This window comes from Mirounga leonina, unplaced genomic scaffold, assembly GCF_011800145.1.
Source record: "Mirounga leonina isolate KUSES-001 unplaced genomic scaffold, KU_Mleo_1.0 Mir_154, whole genome shotgun sequence".
In the NCBI taxonomy this organism is placed as follows: Eukaryota; Metazoa; Chordata; class Mammalia; order Carnivora; family Phocidae; genus Mirounga; species Mirounga leonina.
Genome location: NW_023270389.1, coordinates 605745 through 630404, shown reverse-complemented (window position 1 = coordinate 630404; position 24660 = coordinate 605745). Strand labels below are relative to the sequence as shown.

The 24660-nt window shown below is 58.9% G+C and overlaps 1 protein-coding gene across 1 annotated transcript; it reads right to left on the bottom strand.

Annotated features, from left to right (window-relative positions):
- Positions 1-101: 101 nt before the first annotated feature.
- Positions 102-24058, bottom strand: ATP8B2 (ATPase phospholipid transporting 8B2). The gene is given in 33 exon segments (XM_035009687.1): positions 102-1968; positions 2159-2289; positions 4195-4333; positions 4444-4689; positions 4935-5018; positions 5382-5605; positions 5699-5882; positions 6044-6185; positions 6275-6380; positions 6467-6578; positions 6659-6823; positions 6908-7023; positions 7176-7364; positions 7494-7659; positions 7946-7989; positions 8634-8842; positions 10896-11092; positions 12787-12875; positions 13029-13187; positions 13994-14073; positions 14315-14385; positions 14865-14937; positions 15029-15090; positions 15349-15447; positions 15558-15671; positions 16001-16059; positions 18079-18146; positions 21950-22167; positions 22392-22434; positions 22436-22505; positions 22603-22740; positions 23401-23527; positions 23918-24058. Coding segments are annotated over 33 exon segments (4308 nt in total). The 5' UTR covers positions 24023-24058; the 3' UTR covers positions 102-1689.
- Positions 24059-24660: the final 602 nt, after the last annotated feature.

Sequence of the window (24660 nt, the reverse complement as noted above, 5' to 3'; positions counted from 1 at the left end):
CCACCTCAACACAGACCCCACCCACTCAATTCCATTTAAAAAAGTGTGTCTTTCCGTTTGCCACCAGCCTTGATTAAATATTATAAAAGAGACAAATTACACACTTCTCAGAAATTGGAATTTTATAAAAAGGCATTTTTTTCTCTTATGTCCATAAAATGATATAATTCTTGCAAGTATAGAAATGTGTCATAAATTATACAGAACGTTCCTTAATTACAGCTCAATGCAACTTGGTACTGCCTCCCTCCCTAAAAAAACGAGAGAGAACCAAAAAAATAATATATATATAACTGTATATATATATTTATATATATATTTATATAATATAGACAAATCAAATACGAAAAAAAATCATTTCCTCTTTGGTATAAAAATCAGACTCTCACCTTGAGAGACACACAGACAGACATGATGTTGGGTTTGTAAACTGTGCAGCCAAAAGGGTTTTCCCTGTCAAGCATCCCCTCCCCTGGCCCTCTGGCCCCCTGGCCCCCGGGCCCCCTGGCCAGCCCACCTGCCTTGAGGCTGCTGCACTGAGTAAGACCAGCCCCACGCCAACCCTCAGCACCCCCTCCACTACCCAGACTGAACTGGTAGCAACTACCCCAGGAGAAGCCTGATTTGGGGTGTGACAGGCACAGCTCGAGGCCCCCCGCGCCCGCCCCGCTCCTCCACAGCTCTCCTGGATGCTGGGCCTGGAGGGGCGGGACCCCTCGTGTACCAGAAGGGAGCAGTGGAGGCCAGCTTCCCCTTCAGCCCGGCCTCTGCTCCGGAGTGCGGGAGCAGGAAAATGCCAGATGATGGAGGACGGAAGACAGATGGGACTCTGCTAATGAACTCAGATCCAAATTTAAAATGAAAGAAATCTCTTTTTTTGGACGACATCTTACACCCAGCTTGAGGTCAGAGAATGACGGGACTGCGCCCCAGGCTCCAGCCCGAACCCGCAGGACTTACGGACCCAGGAACTGATACGTGTTGGGGGAGGAAGGAGACGGGACCAAATCCTCCTCCCCCATGCTCTGCGGACCCCTGGGGCTGGCAGGGGCCTCCCTCCCTGGCCAGCCTTGCAGCCCTCAAGGGCCCTGCAGACCACCCCATCCAGCCAGCTGGGGCACCCCTGGGGGGCCAGCCTCCTCTTCCCACAACACAGAAGTCACTCAGAGGCCCCCTCCTCCTGCCAAATAAAAAACACAAAACCAAACCGGACACAAACACAGATCAAGGAGAGACACACACGACGTGAGGGGCCCGTGGGCCCCAGCAGATCTCTGGCTTCCCAGCATAATACATTCTTGTGTAATTCAGGAACAGAGGCCCTCAGCCCCCTCTGGGGAGTGGGGGTAAAAAAATACAGAGATTCTAGTCTCCCTGTGAACTCCAAGCAGGGCAAGGGCAGACCCAATCTCAATTTCAGTTTTTGGTTCCACATCTGACCCCTCCCTGGGGCTGGCTCCTGATGCCCCTGTCCCTGCTCCGCCCTCTGGGCCCCCCCCACCCCCCCTCCCCGGGCTGGAGGTGCCAGCAGGATGGGGTCTGCAAGGAGGGACGCGAGGTGGGCGTGGGGGGCCTGCAGTTCCGAGAAGCTGTCCTCTCGGTGGCCGGACCGCCCCGTGCGCTCGTGGCCGGCAAGGCGCCCCGGGGTCAGCCCTCACCCCTTGAGGGGCTTGTGCCCGGGGTCAGCCCTCACTCCTTGAGGGGCTTGTCGGCCCCTCCGCTGGGGCTGCTGGCACTGTCGCTCTTCTTCCTGCGCAGGCTCTCAATCCAGCTGGAGCTGGAGCGGGTGGTAAAGCTGGCCAGAGCCAGGGAGCTGAGCCGCATGTTTTTGCCGGACATGATGAGCTCCCCGAATCCCTCCTGGTGCGAGAAGGCGTAGCCCGAGCGCCGGGAACTGGTGCGGCCCACCCGCCGCAGGCAGCGGTGCTGGGCCTTCTGCTTCTTCCTCACCAGCTGGGTGTAGCGCACCTGGGAAGGAGCCCGTCGGCAACGCGCTGGCATCACGCCCCCGGACAGGGGACCCGGAGCCTCCGGGACGAGGCTGCGCGGGGTTCCGCCCCCAGAAGCAGTGGGTGACCGCCACCAGCAACAACGTTCGCGCCGGAGGACTCCCTGACCTGCCCTCCCGGTCCCCCAGAGCAGACAGCGGGCTGCTCACCGTGTCTGAGAGATCGGGCTTCAGGCTCAGCTTGAGGAACCGGAAGGCGACCACAGGCATGATGCAGACGACGGTGGTGAGGGTGATGGTCAGCCACACCGTGGGCTGGGCTAGGGTGTTCTGGGCGTTGCCTGGGGAACGAAGCCGCCGGCGGCCTTGGGAGTCACGGGCAGACGAGGAGCAGCCCTATTTGCCCCATCCCGGCCCCTGAGTCCTCGCTGCTCCCCAGAACCTCAGGCCTGTTTCTTTACCTGCTTTCCTGGGCACCTCTGTGGTCTCCTCAGAGCCTCACCCCCCACCCCACCCTGCCCCGGGGTCTTCCCAGCTCAGGAAATGCCACCACCCACTCCGCTAAGGCTCCGTTTCCAAACCGCCTGTGGAAGGTGGCTGTGGCTCCCTGCATCCCCCCCAAGCCCGGGTCACCGCCAGAGCCTCCTAACTGGCCTCCCCATTTCCGCCTTTGCCCTCTGTGCTTTATCATCCCCAAAACCGTAACAGCTGTCCTTAAACACACAAATGGGGGGCGCCTGGGTGGCTCAGTTGGTTAAGTGACTGCCTTCGGCTCAGGTCATGATCCTGGAGTCCCGGGATCGAGTCCCGCATTGGGCTCCCTGCTCAGCGGGGAGTCTGCTTCTCCCTCTGACCCTCCTCCCTCTCGTGCTCTCTGTCTCTCATTCTCTCTCTCAAATAAATAAATAAAATCTTTTAAATAAATAAATAAATAAATAAATAAATAAACAAACACACAAATGGGTTCTGACACTTCCCTGCTCATAACCCTCCGATGGCTTCCTATCATATTTAGACTAAAATTCAAAGTTCTGCAGCGCCTGGGTGGCTCAGTCTGCCTTCGGCTTGGGTCATGATCCCGGGGTCCTGGGATCGAGTCCCGCATCTGGCTCCCTCCCTCTCCCACTCCCCCTGCTTGTGTTCCTCTCTCGCTGTGTCTCTCTGTCAAATAAATAAATAAAATCTTTTTTAAAAATTTAAGAATTAAAAAAAATAAAATTCAAAGTTCTAACTCTAAACTAGAACATAAAGATCTGGATCCATTCCTACCCCCCACACCCAGCCAGACCCTACCCTCCAGCCTTGCTTACCCCACACACCCCTCCTCTGCTGTGGGAACCTCCAGGCAAGCCCCCCTAGGGCCCCTCCAGAGGTTCCTCTTCCAGGCTCACTCCTCCCCTTTATTCAGGTTTCTCTGTGCCAACGTCCTCTCTTCAGGGGGTCTTCCCTGAGTACCCTGTCCCTCTCCACCCTGCTTGATGTTTTTTGTAAGACTTCCTAATTCTAGACATTTCACCTGCTACCTTGTGAACTGCCTGTCTCTCTCACTGAAATACGAAACCCAGGAGAGCCAAGTACTGCATCCCCAGCACCCAGGACAGTGGGTGACCTACAGAAGGTGCTGACCGAACGCCCACGGAGTGGATGAACGAACAGATCGAAATCAAATGCACCCCTGCCCCCGCCTTCACTTTGCGCCTCCCAAGCAGCCCGTCTGCCCCCGCCGCCACCCCCCCCCCGCCCGTCCGAATGCCTCACACTCAGTCACTGCAGTAGCTCCTCAGTGGCCATCAGATTTCTCTTTCTAAAGTAACCCTTTGATGCCATTCCCCTCTTTCCTCAGAAAAAAAAAAAAGACTCCCAGTGAAATAAATCAAGACCTGAGAGCCTGGCGTTGACACCTTCAACGTCCTCCCTTTCCAGCCTCTCATCCACCCCATCTACACTTCCAGCTCCCGGGTGCGGAGTCAGCCCCGCAGCAGCCTGCCCTTGGACTGTCCCCGACCACCCCCGACCAGTCATCTGCTGATCATGAGCAGGTCGGCCACCACTTGATCCTGACCCCACAGCCTGGCAGGCTCTTCCTCACATTCATGGATACGGAAGCCCTGTGAGGGCCGCCCGGGTCAGAGACACCCCGACGCACCCATGGCCCCTCTCCGAGCACCTGGCACGCCGCACAAACGCTCCCGTGGTGCTCGTGAGCCACCTGCCCTGTTGGTAGGGAAGCCGCCGCAGAGACTCACCCACAAATCGGAACTGGTTTGGAAACATGTCGAAGAGCCCATTGCTGTGCATGGCAAACAGGATGGCGAAGTAGACAGCCAGGCTGCCCCAGATAAAGAAGTGGTTGATGGCCGTCCAGTAGCCAGTGTCCAGCCCGATCTGAGAAAGGCGGCGGTCAGAGACAGAAAGGGCGGCCCCCCACCCCGCCCCATCCTGCCCAGGGCAGCCGCCTGGACACGGGGGACGGCGGGGCCGGGCTGGCCTCACACCTGCACGCTGACCACGATGACCAGGGAAGTCGCCACGGTGACCGCAAAGGACTGGTAGTCGGCCAGCTGGGTGCCGTCATCCCGCGTGGCCTCAGCAAACACGCCGTATGGGATGAAGAACATGAGCACGGACGTGTAGATGCCCTGGGCAATGCAGATGAAGAACTCCCTCTTGTTGAAGAGGAGGTTCAGCTGGCCTGGCTCATACAGCTTGGGGTATTCCATGCTCCGCTGCTCTGGGACATCCTGCGGGGGCCCAGGGGTCCAGGGGCCTCAGGACAGCCAAGGGCAGAGCCCATTCCGGCCGCCTCCTTTCCAAATTCTTTGACAGCCGGATCCCGCCTCAAGCCCCCCCCCCCCCGGAAAGTCACAGAGCAGCGGCCGCCGAGCAGGAGCACGGCCTTCCCAGGCACCGAGGGTACACACAGTGCCGTCCATGTGCTTTCTTCGCAGCACAGCCTCTCCCCAGCCCCGACCCCTGTGCCCCTTACCTGGTCGAAGACCCCCATGGCGAGGACTGGGAGGGAGGTGTACACGATGTTGTAAAGGGTGATGAAATACTGATCGTAGACAGTCTGCGAAGAGATCACAGCAAGACAGGAAGAAACACTACAAATTGGGCAGAGAGACTGCTGAGTGGCGTGTGGAGCCCTAAGGAATTTTCTGGAGCCCGTCTCTACTCCTTCAACAAGTGTTTGTTTGTTCTCATTTTGTTTTTTTAAGTAGGCTCTCTACCCAACGTGGGGCTCGAACTCACAACCCCAAGACCAAGAGTCCCGGGCCGCACGGTCTCAGCTGGCTAGGAGCCCCTCAACCAGTGTTTTTTTAACACAGGAACCTGACAACAGCTGGGCCCTGGGGGCTGACCGATAGACAGGCCAGAAGATCTCTGCACTTATGGAGCACACACAGGAGGCAGCCGGCCGCGGGCGCCCTACCTGGGCAGAGAAGCCGCAGAAGAAGCCAAACCAGAAGTGGACCATGGTGAAAGCGAAGTTCTTGTAGAAGAAATAGCAGAGGAACTTGCACATGCGCAGATAGGACCAGCGCCCGTGCACCAGCAGGAGGCGCTGCAGGAACTTGAACTGGGAGAAGGCGTAGTCGGAGGCCAGCACAGCCTGGATGCCCTCCTGGCCACTGATGCCCACGCCGATGTGAGCCGCTACAGGGCCAGGTGGTGACGAGGGGAAGCAGAGTTGCACGCTCAGAATCGCAGCGGGGTGGAGCCGACCCCCCGCCCCACGTCCACACTCACTCTTGATCATGCTGACATCGTTGGCTCCGTCCCCGATGGCGAGGGTCACGGCTTTCTTGTGCTTCTTAACCAGCTCCACCACCTGTGCCTTCTGCAAAGGGGTCACCCGGCAGCAGATGACAGCTTTGCAGGCACAGGCCGTCTCCAGGAACTCCAGCTCCATGTCCGCCTCCAGCGCATGGGCCTGGAACACAGAACCTGAGAGCCCCATCTCCCCCGGGGCGGACCCAGGAGTCACGCCTCCCAGGCCCCGAGAGGCCGCAGCTGCGCTGAGGTCAGGGGAGGGAGAACAAGGCAAGACAGACCGGCCACGTGCAGAGAAGGGGTCTCTATAAAGACGCTCACCAGGCTGTGCCCGTTGATGACCAGGGCGTACTCCCCGGCAACGGCCTCCAGGACAGAAGTGAGTTTGGCAGAACGCTTGTCCGGGCAGGTAAAGCCGTTTCCCACAGCGTGGGGCGAGTCCAGCATCTTCTCCCGGGCTTTCCTGGGAAGGCAGGAATGCACCCGTGGGCTCCGGGACAGGAGCAGGGTCTGCACGTGCACGACATCTGCCTGTCTTGGGCCCCCATCTACCTGAGCTCCTCCCGCACTTCGAGGACGGTGTGGCCGGTGACAATGAACACCTCTGTCATGTCGTCCGTCAGCATCTTGCAAGAATAGCCGATGTTCACGGCCGTCTCTGCCAACACAGAGACCGATGAGCTCAGCACACTCTCCAGCCTGAGGTCTAGGCTCACGCAAGGGCGGTATCTAGATGCTTCTCACCTTGCTTATCTCCGGTCAGCACCCAAATCTTGATGTTGGCCAGCGTCAGGAGGGCAATGGTCTCTGGAACGCCCTGCTGAAGCTTGTCCTCAATGGCTGTTGCGCCCAGCAGCTGGAAATACCACAGGGTTCCAGACGGGAGAGTCCCAGGCACGAGCCCCCCCGGCCCCCTCGGCCCACCTGCAGCCATACCACCATGTCGCTCTCCACCTCCTCGTACACGCTGGCCAGCCTGTCCTCCCGGCTGTCCCGGGCCAGGCTGGCTTGGAGCAGTCTCTGGGCCCACTCCCCATAGTACTGTTCGTCCAGATCCTTGTAGGCCAGAACCAGGGTCCTCAGCCCCTCCCCGGCGTATTCCTGGGGACAGAGCCAAGGTCAGCCTCCGCCCTCCCCGCCATGACACGGAGTTCAGAACCACAGGGCCACTGTCCGCACACCTACATTCAGGTGGTCGGTGGTGGCGCTGAGCAGCTCCCGGGTGCAGGGGTGAAGCCTCTCCAGCAGGATCGTGTCGGCCCCTTTGCAGTACAGTCGGATCCGCCCTTCTGGATTTCGCACTGGGGTCAGGCCAAGGGAAGAAAGTCCCAGGAAGACTCAGGCAGGCCAAGACCCCCAACCTACCACACCAGCAAGAGCCACCCAGCGCCCCCACCCACCGCAGGCCCTGACGCGGCCCTGAGTGCCCCCGGCAGCCCAGGCCCGGCCTCACCGATGACGGACATCCGCTTGCGGATGTTATTGAAGTCCAGGATGGCCAGCAGCTGGTAGGTGACGGCTGTGCCCATCTCGTGGACAGTGATGGTTTTGGGGGTGCGAGAGCGGAATACAAAGCCGAAGTTCCTGGCCGCGGTGACCAGGGCCCCCTCATCTGGGGACTGAGCCTTGTAGTACAGTTCCCCTGGGAGGCGACAGAGAGCACACGTGGCGTAGGCGGCCACCCAAGGCCCGGGACGGCCCGCCTGGCCACACTCAGAGCAGGCTGGAGGGCGGCCCGGGCGGGGAGAGCGCAAGCCGGCCCCAGGCTCACCTTCGTTCTTCTCCTCTGACATGACAGTGTGACACAGAGAAAGGAGACGGAAGAACTCGTGCGTGTGGGGGTCCCCCATCTTGACAGCCTCCAGGAGGGTGGGGTCCCAAAATAAGAACTTGTTGTCAGCCAGAGGGTTGAAGGAGAAGTCGACAGGCTCTGGCCTCTAGAGCAAAGAGAGGGCAACAAGCAGAGGGAGGTGGCAGGCTGCACCCCAGGAGGGCTGTCCCCACCTTGCTGTTTCCTGCCCTTCCAGAGGACAGCCCAAGACCCTGTCCACTGCAGACCCCACATTCTCCTTCCCGCTCCCAATTCTTCCTGAACACACCCCTTTCTCCCATCAGCCTCCACCTCGTGACCAAAGAGCGCCTCCCTCCTCACCATACCCGCCGTTACTGGGTGAGCGCCCCACATTTAGTGGCCACAGAGTAACTACGGAGGCCGGGCCTTACCTCTCCCAATTCGGCTTTGTGTCCCAGGACATCAAGCACGTCCCCTACACGCAGCCGGGACAGAAGGCGAAGCAGTGTCAGAAGAGCGGCGGCGAAAAGCCTCCAGCACAAAATCCCCACAGGCATCTGGAACCCTCAACCCCAGCCACTGAGCCGAGGTCACAGGTCACACGGCTGACTCGAGGCGCCCTGGGTCCTCAGAACCCCGGGACCGAAAGTCGTGGCCCCCACTGCTCCGTGTCCCTGTCCCTAGCTCGCCCCACCCGCTCTCCTGCCTCTCACCCTGTAGGCCTAACAACAGACAAACCCCACACACGAGCCACAGGCCCAAGTTAGTGCCGAAAACAGTGAGGCCCCACACCCTATCGCAGGCCACCCCGTGGCTCGGCCGCGAGGCCACATGGAGACCACAGTCCTGTTCCAGAGACGCACAAGTGCCCTGAACGCAACATGGGGAGCGTCTCGCACTCTGCCGCCCCTTCTAACAGCCGCAGAGCGCCCCCTGCCTGGGGCTGAGGCCAGGGCGAGGCCAGCAGCAGAGAGCAGGAGAGGCACTCACATCTGCGCCTGACCCGGGGCACAAGGCAGATGCTCTCCCGGCCCCACAAGCCCGAGCAGGAAAGAAGCAAACCCCAGATGTCAAGACGACGGTGGCTGGGAGCCTGGGGTCGTCGTGGTGCGGGCCTACCGTAGCTGCGGCCGCTGATGGAGCACTTGTTGAAGACCATGATGTTCTGCGTGAGGGTGCCCGTCTTGTCAGAGAAGACATACTCCACCTGGCCCAGCTCCTCGTTCAGGGTGGTAGTGCGCGCCTCCGCGGGCGTCCGCTTCTTCATGCAGAACATCTTCTTGTCCCAGTTGATGAAGTAGCTGTGGCCCAGGCGGATGACCTCCACGCTGCACAGGGGACAGGAGGTAAGGCTCGGGCAGAGAGCCAGGACGGGCCCCACCCGGACGGGCCTTCGCTGCAGGCCCCCCGCCTGGGGGGAGACAGGACGCACGGAGCGGACACCCGGGCACAGAACCTGGGTGGGACGGGCAAGGAGTGGCTGAAAGTGGAGCCGGCCACTGTGGCCGGCCAGGAGCTCCCTGACCCCGACCCTCTGATGCTCTCCAGACAAGAAGGTGCAAAGGGCCTGGGCAGGCGGGATGGACAGCACAGGAAGAGAGGAAAGGACTGCAGACAAGGCGGTTGACCAGCTCTTACCTCAGGACTAGTAACACAGAAACCATGCAGAGAAAACGAGAGTGTGTGAGGGGAGGAAGAGAAGAGAGACAGCGAGGGCACTGGCCCCTCGCCGCCCACCGCAAGCACGGTCCTTCCGCCCAGCTCAGGGCCCTGCTGTGGCCTCGCGCTCCCAGGGAGCGAGGCAGCCGGAACTGCGACTCCGCCGCGGGAAACCATGCCAGAGACGGGGCGCTTTCCACAGCTGGGGCCCTCCCCCTCCTCCGGCTGGCCCGGTGTGCCCTTTGGGATGTGGACCGTCAGCAGCCCAGGAAGGAGACCGAGCCCTGGGGCGCCTCTGGAACCCTGCGTGCGGCCTGAGCAAGACTGGATCAGGATCCACTTTGCACGCAGCTGGCTCGAGGGGTCTTCTCAGCCTTCTCCCCACTGGGCTGCTCCCGCCCCCCAACACTCTCTGGAGCCTGATCAGACTTGGCAAGAAGCTTTCTTGGCAGCTACCGTGGGCGCTGGGTGAGCAGGGACAAAACTCGGGCAGCAAGCCCGAAGATGGCAACGAGGGAGACGGCAGACAGGAAAGCATTTCAGTAGGAATGAAGGAGCAGTGACAGCCGGGACGCAGGCTCCCACCCGACGTCCGATCCTCCAATTGAGCATCTCGTGTCGACCCAGTATCGACACATCCCCACGAAGAAGGTGGGACAGGACTGTTCCCATGTCCCATGTGGAAACCGGGCCCCCCGTGGCCAGGAGTCTCCTGTCAGTGTTCTAGAGAAGCCCAAACTATCCACCTCGGCACAGAAACGCTCCATGTGGTCAGTGCCATCCGCAGCAGGACTCAGGGGAGACCTGAGGCGCACCTGGGGAGTGTGTGTGTGAACGAAACGCAGCCCTTGGGAAGAGTCCCGAGCATCCAGAGAGGATTTCCTTCAACACGTCTCAGGTCTGCTACCTCGAGTTTCGTTCTTCCGGCTACTCTTCCTGCTCGTTCTCACCGGCCCGTCCCCATTCACGTGCTCTGTACCTCAAACAGCCTACATGTCTCCTCGATCCTACTCATGCCCTCACCACAGCCAGCCAGCACCTCCTGATGCGTTCCTGGGATTTTTTTCAACAGGACTAACGTTGACGACTTCTGTTGTCAGGAACCAGGTCAGCTGCGACCCAGTCACGCCCTGTTCTGCTGCCAAACGGTGACCATTCCGAGGGCCCCACCTCCAGGCTCCAGCCTCCTCTGCAGAGATGTCCTCCCTGATTAACCACCCAGGCAGTGGCGTCACAGGGGGTCGTGGGGTCTGGTGTCTCGCACTGCTTGCATCTCTCCTCCCCTCCCAGCCTGCTGCTTCTGAAGGCAGACCCCACCCTGCACACCTGCGTCCCCTTGTGCTCCACACTCGCCTCAGGTAGGACTCCCACAGCACTCGCTCCCTTCTGTCTTAGAAGGCGTTTAGACTTTCTTCTCTACTAGCCCGAAGCTCCTGCAGGGAACGAGGTCCGTCCCTAACATGTCTTTGCAGGGGGCACGGCACAAAGTTGCCATGTGAGTGACATATGCTGAATAAATCGATACGGTTTTTGTTGTGACACAGAGTCCAAAGCACCTGAAAACGGCGACGAAGCTTGCTCCACACGGGTGAACAGAGAACAAGATGCTCGAGGCACAAGAAGGAGCTCCAGGTTCCTTCCCAAAGGTTTCATCTTCACAGAAAGGTTTGCCAAGGGACCACCTGAGCTCCCTGGGAGACCCCGGGCAGAGTGAGTGCGTACCTGACGTAGAGCGATATGGGCACGACGGTGTTGAGGATGATGATGTAGGACCAGAAGGAGAGGAAGCCAGAGAAGAAGGCACTGTCCACCGCCTCGTCCCACGGCAGGTAGGCCTGGAAGCGCGTCCCGACCTCGTGCTCCCAGATGGCATTGCCAATGGCCAGGATCACCCCCATGCAGACCAGGAATCCAAAAATCTGGCAAGGAATGAGGAACAGAGGCGAGGCTGCCACTTAGGAAGCCCCCAAAACCAAGTGCATCAGTGAAGGTCACCACTCATACCCCAAACCCTCAAAAGCTCAGGCATCTTTAAAATGGTGGCATGCTCTCCTGAGAAGCACCCAGAACTGGTGAGAGCCTGTAGTCTGCCAACCATCATGTGGCCCTGTCTCTGAACATCTTTCTTCACTGTATGACGGGGGAGCTCAGATACCTGGAGCCCTTCCCGGACGGTCAGAGGGGGTGCGAGCAAGCTCCTCCCAACATGAGGAAGCAGCTCACTGGAAATCACCCATCTACCTGAGCTGAGCTTCCACAAGCCAACAAAAATGCCAAGTTTCTGTAATGTTCATTATCTCATACAGATTGACAAAAAAGTTTTTTTAACCTGGGAAACAGATTTCATCTTCATAAATATAGATTACTTGAAAGTAAAAAATCTTGGGGCGCCTGGGTGGCTCGGTCGTTAAGCATCTGCCTTCAGCTCAGCTCATGATCCCAGGGTCCTGGGATCGAGCCCCATATCGGGCTCCCTGCTCCTCGGGAAGCCTGCTTCTCCCTCTCCCACTCCCCCTGCTTGTGTTCCCTGTCAAATAAAAAAATAAAATTAAAAAAAAAAAAAAGAAAGTAAAAAATCTCTTAAAGATTGTAAAAGATTCTTCTAAAGATTTAAATCTTGGTGGCGCCTGGGTGGCTCAGTCGTTAAGCGTCTGCCTTCGGCTCAGGTCACGATCCCAGGGTCCTGGGATCGAGCCCCACATCGGGCTCCCTGGTCTGTGGGAAGCCTGCTTCTCCCCCTCCCACTCCCCCTGCTTGTGTTCTCTCTCTCGCTGTGTATCTCTCTCTGTCAAATAAATAAAATCTTTAAAAAAAAAAAAAAAGATTTAAATCTTGCAGTCCTGGGGCTCCTGGGTGGCTCAGTGCTTGTGTTCTCTCTCTCGTGCTCTCTCTCTCAAATAAATAAATAAAATAATGAATAAAATAAAAATAAATCTTGCAGTCCCTGAAAAAGGATCATAAGAAAGTTCTGGTGGTTAAAAGAAGAAAACAGGTATGATTTCAGACATCTATTTCCGAAGGTGCCCAAGGGCCGCCAGGGGGCGATGCGAGCCTTTGCGGGAGAGACTTAACCAGTCTCCCAGGTTGAGGTCTTGACAAACCCTTTAAGGCCAGAGGCTGGCCCAACCTTGGCTGGCATGCGGGGGGTCAGCAGCAGGCCGTGGGCGGCACAAGAAGGGGAGGAGAGCCCAATTTCCAGCCAAACAAGAAAAGGATTCAGGAATTGCTAAAAACTAAAACAAACTCTTCCTTTGGGATCCTCCACTCTTAGAAGTCAGGGGAAAAGACCCCGTTCATTATCCATCTGCTGAATGGAAATTTTTCTTTTAATTCCTTCTCCATCCCCGTGAAGGCCTCCTTGTCCCTGGCAAAAGCAAACAGAAGCTGACATGCTGCACTAAGTCACCAGCATTGCTGGAATCCAGAGAAGGGCCGGTTTGCTTTAGCTCTCTTCCAGTCCTTGATTCATGCACGTTCCTAAGGTTCTCGTAGGTAACGTCTTCCAAGTCTAAAAGGAGCCCGACAAGCACTGCCTTCGACCAGGGAGGAGGTGGGAGCAAGGGGAATGGCCCAGGGGGAGCCAGACGCAGGGGGCTGCCGGGGGGAGCCTTACCCAGAGCACGAGCGTATTCATTAGGCGATCAATACTTGTTCTCTTGAACTTTGTCCTGCCACTGTTCTGCATCAGCTTCGTGTCAGGACCTAGAAAGGAACGGGAGCAGGTGCGGAAGCCAAGGCAGCAGCCGGCCGTATTTCCGCCTGGGGCCGCAGACTGCAGGACGTCATGGGGACAGAGGTGCGAGCCGGGGAGACTGGCACTGGGAGGCACCGGCCCCCGGCCCCCGGGAGGCTCACCTGCAAAGACCACCAGCCCAAAGCACCACTCGGTGTTACGCAGCACACAGCCCCGCAGCAGCATGTTCTGGTTGCTCAGGGGGAACTTGCTGTTCTTCCAGTAAAGGGTCCCGCTGAACCTGTCCAGTTTGTTGTTGGGAGGCTCGCAGACCACCTCACCTGAGCGGAAGACAGAAAGCTGCCACCCCAGGTACCGTCCGCAGCCTGACTACGGCTGAGGGAGGGGCCTCCGTTCACTGGCCGGGGGTGAACGGAGGCGGCTTGGCGGGAGGGATGCGCCAGCATGAGCAGGGACCCCACTCTGGGGACTCTGTTCTACAGAAATAACAGCATGGCTCACGACGGTTTACTGAAGCATTCTTTAAGCAGCAAAAAGCTGGAGACAACTGAATGGTTGAGAGAGCTGAGTAGGTTCTGACACGTCAGCTCTGTGCAACATGACGCAGCTATTAAAAGGAAGGAGGCGGATTCCTGTAACCAGTGATGCGATGAGATAGCTAAAGAATTCAACAGGTAAGGAAAGGCAGGTGTGGAGATTCGGGTGCAGCAGGGTCCCACTGCTTTGTGCTCACGTCTGTATAGATGCAGAGCGTGGATGGATACACACTGAAGGACCAGTGCACCTGGCTAGCTAACAGGGCAGAATTGGGGAGCAGGAGGTTTTTTTCCTACACACACTATGGTCTGTCCTTCTAACGAAAAAGCATGTATCGTTATTTGGAGCCAAATAAGAATAAACTGAATTTCTCTCAACACATACAGCAAGGAAGGAGCTATTGGCCATGAAGAGCTCCTGAAATGGCCGTGAACTCAAAAGTAGGTGGAAGCCACCTTGCATTGCTGACACTCCCCCACAAAGAAAAATCCAGGGAGCTGCATTCCAGCGAAAAGGAGCAGGTGCAATTTAAACCCCAAAACCCAACCCACCTCCTCCACCCACAAGCCGCTTCTCCAAAATCACTCACCATCAAACTTGGCGAGCCTACTGATGTCTCCCAACTCCGAGGTGACTGGGATTGCCTGGCGCACTTTCATGTTGGTCTCTCTGGAAGGACAGCGTTCCTAAGTCCTGGTTCCCTTCCCTTCCTCTAGAATCTACCTGGGAGCACCTGACCTTGGGGCATCACCCCCCTCCACATTACTGAGTGCATAATACTTCCACATACCCAAAGCCTTTCTGATCCCTAAAAATTTTCCAAAAGGTACAACTCCTAGACCTAGGAATCTCTTCCAGAAAACAAGCTTTTTACCCTTAAGGAGGCAGAAGATATGGGCATCCGACTTACCCATCAAGTTCTGCTGTCTCTATGTAACACAGGCCGTGGGGCTCACTGCTGGAAAGGAGGAGGAGATCCGCCTAGAGAGAAAGCCTAGTGAGGAGCCCAAAGACTCAACCCTCCGCTCGTGATGCACTCTTTGCTGACCCCTGCTTCCTGTAAGCATTCTTGGTTTGCTCAGTCCCAAGCGTGAATGGCGAGAGAGAAGCCAGCCCCTGTGTGTTAATATGACACAGAAGCTCCCCACTCAGGGAGCTTGGGGGGGCATAGTCGGTTAAGCGTCTGACCCTTGATTTCGGCTCAGGTCGTGATCTCAGGGTTGTGAGATTGAGCCCTGCTGGGTGTGGAGTCTGCGGAGGATTCTCCCTCTGCCCGCCCCCCCATTCACACACGAGTGCACACACGCACTGTCTCTCTCTCAAAAAAAAAGAAGCTCCCACTCAAGAAAGCTCAACCCGTGCGTGATTACGAGGCTGTGGGAAATCAGGACAGACTCATTTCTACCTGCCAAAGAAGAGTGGCGAGACTCGTAGCCCTAGGGGGCCACCTTGTCCCTTACCACCACAAACTGATTGTTCTCCAGCCTGATAATATCGCCAACACAGACGTTCATCCACTGCTCCTGCTGGAGGCTGTGGAAGGGGGAGAAGACGCTGGTCAGTAGCGAGAAGTTCCCAGGGGACCCCTCCTCCTGAAGGCCCTCGGTCTCCACTGGGCGCTCACCTCCCACTGATCAGCACTTGGGACTGCCGGTTATTCACCTGGTTATCGCTCTTGTGGCGGAACTGAAAAGAACTAAGAGAAGTAAGATGGCTTCCCCACTCCCAGGGACAGAGACGGTCGGTGGGGTGTAGAGCGCGCTGGGTCCCACCTGGAGTGCACCTGTCCACAGACGTACTCGCTCCCTGGCTCACCCCCTGCCCTTGGCCAAGGAGCCACAGGTCTAGGGGCCAGGTGGGGGATACCACAGTCCCCAAGGACCTGTGCCGGGCAGAGTGGGGGTGAGAAAGAAGTGCAGGAACGGAAGAATAGAAGCGACTCACATAGTCATCAGTAGCATCTTTAACAGCTGTGATGGCGAGGACGAGAACCAAAGGCACGATGGTGGTGAACCAGGAAAGGGAGGACACCTGTGGGATCAACTGCAAGGGAAGAGGGTGTGGCTCTGAGGCCCCGGGCCAGGCCCTCCCACCCAACCTCTCTTCCTTGACTTGGCTTGTGAGTTGCAAAGGGTCTACTGCAGGGCACTCACCTGCAGAATGAGAAGGAACAGGAAGTAGGTATTGGCAACCTCCTGGAACTGCTCAAAGAGGTTGACAGGCAGGAAGGTGAGAATATTGTACTTGGAGGTCTTGATGCAGTTACTCTACGACAGTGGAAGAGAAGATCACCAGACAGCCTCTAACCCCAACCCAGAACCAGGCGGAGGCTGCCTCCTCCATCGACACTTCCCAAACCTCTGCCCCTAAAAGCCAGCCACCTCAGGTGTGGGAGGGGGAAGGGGTAAAGAGAAGGGAGTCTCATGGGGCCCATGTGTCCTGGGGCACTGCCAGGTGAAGGCATGAAAAAATCAGCACAGCCACAGATGGAAAGTGGCCAGGGGGCTGCCTTCCCTCCCCTGGCCCCAACCTCAAGGGGGCCGTTGCCCTTTGGCACTCAGGAGGAGGGGGCAGGCCGGCCTGCCAAGTCACTTACCGCGTACTGGAATTTCTCATTGTATTCTCGGTCGTTGGCTCGAGCCCTCCTTTCTTCTTCTGCAACAGAACGATGATGCCGCAGTCAGGAGGAGCAAATGGAGGCCTGGCCCAGCACCTTGTCAGGCCTACCCATTTTGTGGGGTTTCCACTGAGGGCCCTTGGCTCCTTGCAGAGTACACAGTTTTAAGGAGCTGGCCACACCTGGGGTGTCACTCGGTTCCACCCTCTGGTCTGTCTCGCACCAGCCTGGCCATTCGGTTCTGCAGGCATTCATTCACAGGACAAGACCAACAATGTCAAGGTCTTCTGCTAGGGGCACTCAGATCCCCTCCCCGCATCCCTTTAATTAACACCTCAGCCATTATGGCCTCAGGAATCGCTGGAGGAAAAGCAGCTGCAGACAAAAAGCTTCCTTCCCCAGGGAGCCCCTGCAGATCCAGCCAGGGCACTGCCCTCCTCCTAACCTGGGGGTGGGGTGGGTGGCAAGCCCGAGGGTCACTGTGCTCTGCGGCAGCATCCCAGCCCCACAGCCCCACGTGCGGCACCCCCTACAGGAGCCTCTGCTTGTCACATGCCACCCACAGAGCCTTCTGACTGGCCCACAATGACATCACCTTATTTCAAAGCTCATCTTCAAGTCAGAGAAGGGGGGGTCAGGGATGTGGGTCATGCAGACCAAGACGGCGATGAAGGAGGCAGGAATGGGATGTACTTTAAAGGGCTGTTCTCTCTAACTGTAACCCTTCTTGTGCCATCCACACACCTTGCCCTTAAACAACACACCTGTCACTAACTGAGTGACACCTATCCTGAACATCCGCTCATCTGGGACTGCAGGTACCAAGTTCATGTCCCAGAACACGGGGCTGTCCTGTCAAGGGCTCTCCAGCCCACCTCTGGGGGTCACAAGGGCCACAGGCTGAAAAGGGGGGTTCCTTGGTGAGGCAGAGAACAAAACGCGTTGAACCAGGGCTGGAGCCAAATGCAACATGCCAGACCCCTCCCCTCACCCCTCCAAAGACCCCTGCAGAGCACACTGCAGTAACCAAACCTGGAACACAGCACCCTCTGCCTACTCAGAGGGCTCCTTCCCTGCGTGGGTGCTTAACTCCCAGAAACTTCCCCAGTGGGGACCCCTCGCTCTGAGCCCCCTGCGGCGTCTCCAAAGCCCATGCAAGGGAGAGCCAGGATCCCTGGGTCTGGAAAGGAGCGGACCAGGGAAGGCTGCGGAAGGCTGAGGACAACCAAATGTGAGGGTGGGAGGGGAAAGCAGAGGCTCGGGAGAGCGGCCAGGCGCTGCCTCCCGTTACCTGTCCCCCAAGAGGGCTTCTTTCTGCTCCAGGAGGGGGGCGCCCCGGCCCGGGCCCACTTCTCGGGCATCTCCTTGGGGACCGTCATGATCCCGGTTTGAGCGGGGGAGGGCGGGCTGTCTGTCGGTCTGTCCTTGGCCTCAGCGGCGCCGATGCGGCGGCCCCCCGGGCAGGCACACCACGAGCCGCGGCCGCTCGGAGGGGAGCCCCGGCCGTCGGGCGCGCGCCCCACCTGCAGCCCCGGCCATCCCCGCGGCCGCCGCCCCCAGGCCCGGCCGCCCGCGCGCCCAGTGGCCCGAGCGCGGCGCGCGCCCCGGCTCCGCCCCCCGCCCCCCCCCCCGCCCGCAGGGCAGCTCCTGCCCGCGCCGCGTAGGCGAAGCCCGCGGAGCCCCGCCCCCGGGGGGGAACCGCCAGTGTCGTCCGGGCAACCGCTTTCATCCCGCCCCCGCCCGCAGGAAAGCCGGGAGGGCGGGGCGGATGGAGACAAGAGAGAAGGTGGGAACACAGCGCCCCAGGCCCGAGACGAAGCGCTCAGGTGCCCCAAGTCGAAAGGGGCAGGTACTCAGCACCCCGGGGAGGAGAGCCCAGCTCAGGCATCCAGGGGAAGAATTCGCTTTCCTAGGCTCCCCCCAGGATGGGCAGGGGTTGTGACGACCCTCCTCCAGACTCACTGGCAGCGTCCCTCCTCCCTTTGCTCCCTGAGCCATAGTAACACCCAATCTTGATGATCCCAGGGATTCCAATCCCCCTGCCGCCCCGGTCTTACCTGGGGGGCGCTTCTTTGCACACAGTGCCATCTCACCCAGCAAGGTGCCAGCAATCCCATGGGAGACGCTGCAGGAAGGTGACATATGCAGGAGGTCAGAAAGCCAAGGGTAACCCTTCATTCCCCTCTTCAGACTCTTCCTGAAGGTTCTCGTCCCCAGGTCTGACCTTCCCCACGGCCTCCCCCCTATGCCTCAGCCTTGGATGGGTGTGTGTGTGTCAGGACTAGCAGTTTACAGAAGCTGAGACCTACAGGTCAAGGAAGGGGACAGAGAGAAGTGGCCAGGCAGGAGGGGTACAGATCCAGGGAACCTGTCCCCGGGGCAATGGATGCCGCCATGTGCCCTTCTGATGGCAATGAGTGGTGCCTGTGTTTACTGGAAAGCAGAGTTTCCACCAAAGGGTGGGGTTGAGGGAACCTGAGCCAGGAAACACCTGGCAGAACCTCAGGAAACAAAGTGGGCAGGCTCCACCCTTCCCAAAATGCTTATAATCCCCCCATCCTCCCACTACTGGGCCTTCCATTCTCACCTCCTGCAGGGGAGCTCCTCTAGTGTGAGCTGCATTTCCTGAACACAGTCCCCAAACCACTTCCTCTCAGTCTGGGTCAGCTGAGGGGCCATGCCCACCGTGGTGGGGAGTCGCTCTCTCTCCCCACCCCACACTCCACAAGCCCAGCCCGGTCAGGATGGCAATAGATGTAGGCTCAAGGAGTATCAATCAGACAGGCCTTTGCTTTCCTTCCATCTTCCCGTGTCCCTTTCACCAAAAAGCCAAAAGGCCTGCCTCATCCCTATTGCCAGCCAGGTCCCAGGTCCTCTTGTCACACCTCCTCTTTCTCTGTCTGGGTGGAAAGCCTTCCCCCTCATCGGTGCCCCTGACTCGGGCCTCTTAGGCACAGCCTGCCAGCCTGTCGGCCCAAAAAGATACTGACTGCCTGTCTGCCCAACCTCTATAATTACAGACTCTGGCCACAGCCCGTCACCCACACCAGTCGTCCCTTCACTAACTCAGACTCCTTTTCTGAACCCCAGATCAGGCACGAAGCCAGAAGTCCTTTTCCTCGCCGACCCTCCCCAACACTGATCGCCAAGGGTGCCTGGCTGGCTCAGGAGGAAAAACCTCATCCACCGTTTTAGAGATGCCAAGCCCTCCTCCCGTGGCCCTGGCCAGGGTCTCCACCCAGTCTAGAGTATGAGTCATGACAGGGTGGGGTGTGGAGGAAGAGGTTAAAGGAGAGGATGGAAGGGTGGGCATCCCAAATTCCATAGCCAGCCCCACCCTCCTAAAGGGAGGCAATCAAGAAACCATCAGCCTGAAGATCTGGGTTTGAATGCTATGAAAGAATTAATGAAGGAACCACACACACTTAGGAGTCAGGAGTCTGGACACGGAGCAGGAAAGTTGTTTTACCTCTAAGACCCTGGGGAGAATGAAAGCTGACTTGGTCCCAGACCTCATCCCCTCTGGGGGGCCCTAATAGGGAGGGAACAAGAGTGGGAGACGGGGAAACAGGGAACCCCTCTCACTTCTCCCCAGTCTCACACAGCTTGGGTTTTCTGAACCATCAGGCACACCAGCCACGTGGCCCTGCCCATCACCCTGCCCCAGCCCCCTCTGCAGCCACATTTGGGATAAAAATAGCCAGCTCTGGGTAGAAGGCAATGCTCCACGTACGAAAACGGCTCCTCCTCCCGGCCCGGCCCCTGCTCCCTTCCAGACCAAACCCGGGAAGACGGACCCCTTCTTTCAGAGAAGGTTGGCAGGGGTATTTGTGGGCAGGCCAGGGGAACAGAAGGAAATGGAATCCCAGAGCCCAGCTCACCTACCACCAGCACCCCTGGCCACCTTACATCGCCAAGGACAGACGCCAGGACTCACTCCCCAACTCTGAGCCCCCAAAGCTACTACCCCTCCTCGCGCCCCTGCTTTTGCTCACGCCCAGAGACCTCCGCCTTGAGAGGAAAAGCCTACCAGCCCCGAACTGCCTTCTCCAGCGCCCAAACCCTCGGACCAGGGCCCCTGCCCTCACCCCACAGCTCTCGGGCGACTCTCCACGCCCCCTCCTTCAGCACCCCACCCTCCCGCGGCGCGGACAGCCTCTGGACCCCCATCCCCAGGCTCCCGCACCCTCCTCCGGGCGAGCACGCGCGCCCGCCCCGCCTCACCTCAGCGCGCGGCGCCCGGCGCCCGCCGCGGCCGCCCCGTCCTGCCCATGCCGGGGGCTGCGGCGGGGGGCGCTCGGCTCGGCTCCCCGCGGGCTCTCGCCCCCAGCTGCAGCCCGCTCCCCCGGGGCTCGGCCCGCTACTTTGTGTCAGTTTCGGCCGCGGCGGGGCGGAAGTGACGGAGGCGGCGGCAGAGGCGGGGGGCGGAGGGGGTTTTGGGGAGGGGGAGGGGGAGGGGAGGCGGGAGCGCCATCTTTGTGCGGGGCGGGGGGCGGGGTCTTAACCTTTCCGAGGCCGGGTGTCCCCCCCCCGCTGCACATCCATCCGCAGCCCGAAGCCGAGTCAGCCCGGGGAGCAGCGAGCCCGGACGTTTGGTTTTTCCCCAAGTTATTTAGGTAACCTCCGAGCGCAACCTGGGGCTCGAACCCGCGACCCCGTTATCGAGTCGCAAGTCCCTCCGACTGGCCGGCCCGGCGCCCCATAGGGAGCGCCGGCGCCTTTATTCGCGGGCAAGGGGCCCGGGAGCGCGGCCCCGCGCCGCCCGCCCCCCGCGGCCCCGGAGTCTCACCCCACTCCGGGACGGACGGCTGGAGCGTCTGGGCGCTGGGCCGTGCCTCAGTTTCCCCGCTGGCGCTCCCGGCCGCCAGGCGGGCCCGGCTCGCACCCTCGCCATCTGGAGAGCCGCCCCGCGAGGGAAGGGCGGCCGCACCGAGGTTCTGGGGCTGGGAGCCCGGCAGGGGGACCGGGCTCCGCGGGAAGCCCCCCTCGCCCGGGCTGCCCCGGCCCTCCCGCGCCGCTCCCGGGCGCGCCCTCTGGTGGCTACTTTGAGGCACTGCGTCCGCAGAAGCCATCAGGGTCCAAAGTGGGAGGAGGGGACGTGGGGAAGACGGGAGGAGGGGAGGAGGGCTGGAGGGCAGGAGGGGCCTGGCCCGGATCGCCGCCTCCAGGCATCCTCCGCAGTTCAGGAGGAAACGATGCCTCGTCAGCGAACCGCGAAGCTGGTGCATTCGTCGAGAGAGAATGTCTGGTCACCACCCCTGGATCTCTGGCCCTCTCAGTGTCCACAAGGGAGGTGAGGGCTGTCGTGTCAGAACCTTTACCGCGGCAACTGAACCGAGGCAGGCATTTCCAAGTCGGGGCAAACTCCAGATCCTGAGCTGGCTCTGACCCCTCCGGGTGGTGGAGAGCCACCAGCAGCTGGTATGTGGCTGTGCCGAGCGCGCTCCCCGCCACCAGCCATTACCAGCCCTACAAGAGAGGGGCATGAGGCTCTCAGGGCTGACTCCCCTGGCCTCCCCGCGGAGCACTGGGGCAGTCACAAGAGTGCTCCTGAAAGCAGTTCCTGGGGAGATGGACACCAGGAAGGGGGTGTCTTGGCAACAAAGCACAGCACTTAGAGAGGAGCCCCCAGGAGAGCCTTGGTCCAGCCTCTTGCCTTAGGGAATTATCTGAATATACCCACTTTGCTGATGGGGTCACTAATGCCCAAGGAGGTAATATGACACGCCCAAGAACACCATCCCCACAGTTTCGGTGGAAGGGGTGGAGGGAGAGGAGAAGGGGCAAGAGAGAAAGGGAGAACCAGGATGTAGATGAGGGACACTGTCCTAAGAGGCTAAGAGAACTACGTAAGCAGAGAGAGCTGGGGACCCAGACTCGGAGGAGAGTGAAGGGACTGCCCCAGGGGAGGAGGCCATAGTCTCCCACCTGAAGACTTCAGGGCCCCATCCAGCCATGTAGGTGAAAAGCCGTGGGCCCAGGTCGCGGGCAGGGTTGAGTGGGAACCCACAGTTGACACCCAGGGATAGCCCGATGGCTAGGACTAGCAGCCCCCCTGCCACAGGTTCCAGACCTGCAGGCACTCCCTTGTTCCGTGTGTCCACGATGGCCAAGGTGCCCACAATCAGGATCCCTGTGCCCAGAACCTTGGAGTTGAAAGAGGCAGAGGGGCCCCCATAAGCTGCCAGATGATCCATCTGCCCTTTCTCACCCAAGCATCCAAGGCCACCAACCCACGCCATCTGATTTTGTCCAACACAGGCAATTGGGGCAGGGATGGTGCAGAGATAGACCCAACCCCACATCCCAGAGAATCCCAGGGGACAAGAGCATAGACCGGGGCTTTCCCAGGTCTACCCCTCGCACTTACCTGATCCAGGAAGCCATTGTTCAGGGACAGATATGGGGCAGGTCGCAAAGATGGAGGCCGTCTCCCTGGGGCCAGTCACTGTCAGGCTGCCACCTGTATAATTCTGTAGGGCATCTGCAGGGGAGGGGAACACCCAGGATCTCCATCTTTGTTCATGCAAAACCACTGCAAGGCACTCCTGGCCACATGCAGATGCTCCCAACCATGTTACCGTAGTAGACAGCGTAGGTGGTTCCAGAGGCACAGAAGGCAGAGAGAAGCTGCACCAGGCAGTAAACGGGAAGCTTGGCCCAGGGGAAACGCCCCAGGAGGCGCATTGCCAGGGAGAAGGCTGGATTCAGGTGGGCCCCTTCAAGGATCCAGAAAAGAAAACCACCATCCCTTAAGTGTCATTGCCAGGCGCTCACCAGGTAATGCGGCTGTTGCCCCTCACAACTTTTGAATTTAATCTTATTTATTCAAGTGGTCTCTTCTCCCAACGTGGGGCTCGAACTCACAGCCCTGAGATCAAGAGTGGCATGCTCCTCTGACTGAGCCATCAGGCACCCCTGGAGCTTGCAACTCTTAAGGCAGATGTCACTTCTCCCATCATGCGTCAGGAAGCTGAGGCTCAGGGAGGTCATGCAACTTGTCGAGGTCACACAGTAAAGCCCAGGGTCTGCCTACAGTGTTCGTGTCTCCAGGCCCCAGCCAGGCACACTGACACAGCACATGTCTGGGGGACAAGAAGGTGTGGCGCTGCACAAGATGACCCCAGAGGGCTTCAGGAGGGGGACACGCGAAGACAGTACTTACCTTGCCATAGATCTGTCTAGGTAAGTGGAAGAGGGACACACAAAGGGAAGGGGCTGGACCAGGCCAAAGGCATATCTCAGTCCAGGGCACTAGTCAAGCTCAAGGAGATAATGTCCATGAGTCACCAAAGGATCTGCCTTATGCCATATACCCACACTCACGTGCACGTGCACGTTCTACCCCCTCTGATGACCAGACCCCACACCCTCCTCACCTGAAACGTTACCACTCACGTAGACGGCTATTATAACCGCCAGAGAGCCAGCCAGAAACATGGTGAAGAAGTTGCCTTTGTTTTCTCCGCTGGTGACAGCCTGGGCCACAGCCCCCTGGGTGAGGAGCTGGTGGGGAGAGGGAAGATGAGGAACAGGAACCAGGAATAGGGAGCCTGGGGGACCAACAGGGAACAGGGGGAGAGAGGTGGAAAGGCAGAGGAGGAGCCAAGAGAGCTGAATGAACAGGAGGGGTCAGCAAGGAAGGGAGAAAAGCAGACAGAGGGAAGTAAAGGGGAGACGTGAAGGACGAGTGAAGAAAGGGAAGGAGGATGAGAGATGGACAGGGATAGGAATAAAAATTAGGGAGTAGGAAAGGAATGGAAGGGACAAGGACAGGGAGAGAAATGATGGGTAGTTGAAAGAAGCGAGACTGCAGGAAGAAGAAATAGAGACACCAGGAGGAGCCAAAAACTTTTGCCCACCTCGGCTCTTTCGTTCCCCCATTAGCCGGCTTACCAAGAGCACCAACACACCCAGAAACTCTGCCAGGCACTGTCGGGCCAGGTGGTTACGGATCCGGAGCCGGCCCGTGACTTTGGTTAGGGGCTGACTATAGGCCATGCTGAGGACACCCTGTCTCAGGCTGCAACTCTCTCCGTCTGCATGGGCACACAACGACAGCCTGACAGGGGAAACGATAAGGGAAAGACTTTAAAACCAATTAGCTCAGCTCCTGGATACGATATCTGCACACGTGTGCAGGCTAGGGAGGTAGAGATAACGGGAGAAGGTCCAAGGGCAGGCTCTGTGCATGACCAGAGCCTGGAGTTTGCCCAGACCCTGTCTCCTTTGTCATCCCCATTCCTCTCAGGGGTAACCTCCTCCTATGCCGACGGGCTGGAGGAAGTATCCCACGTCAGTGCTCTTGGCCACAACCTTGAAAGGCAGCGCTACTGTTCCCACTCTGCTCATGAGGGTCTTGAGAACCTCAGGACTCCCCTCGGCCACACAGCTACTTAAGGGCTAGGTCTGACTCTCCACCTCCTACTGCACAATGCCTCTCCTGTGGGATGTGAAGTGTTTCCCCCAACCATTTGGATGCTTAAAATAAAACCCACTCATTGAATGCTTACACTGCCCTCATGCAGAGTCTCACCTCGGTTAGAAAGTGCTCTAGCTCTGTGTCGCCTGCCTTGGCTCCAGATGAGCCTTCACACCCACGCTGAGCCCCACCTCCCCTTCTCTGGGTGCTTGCCACC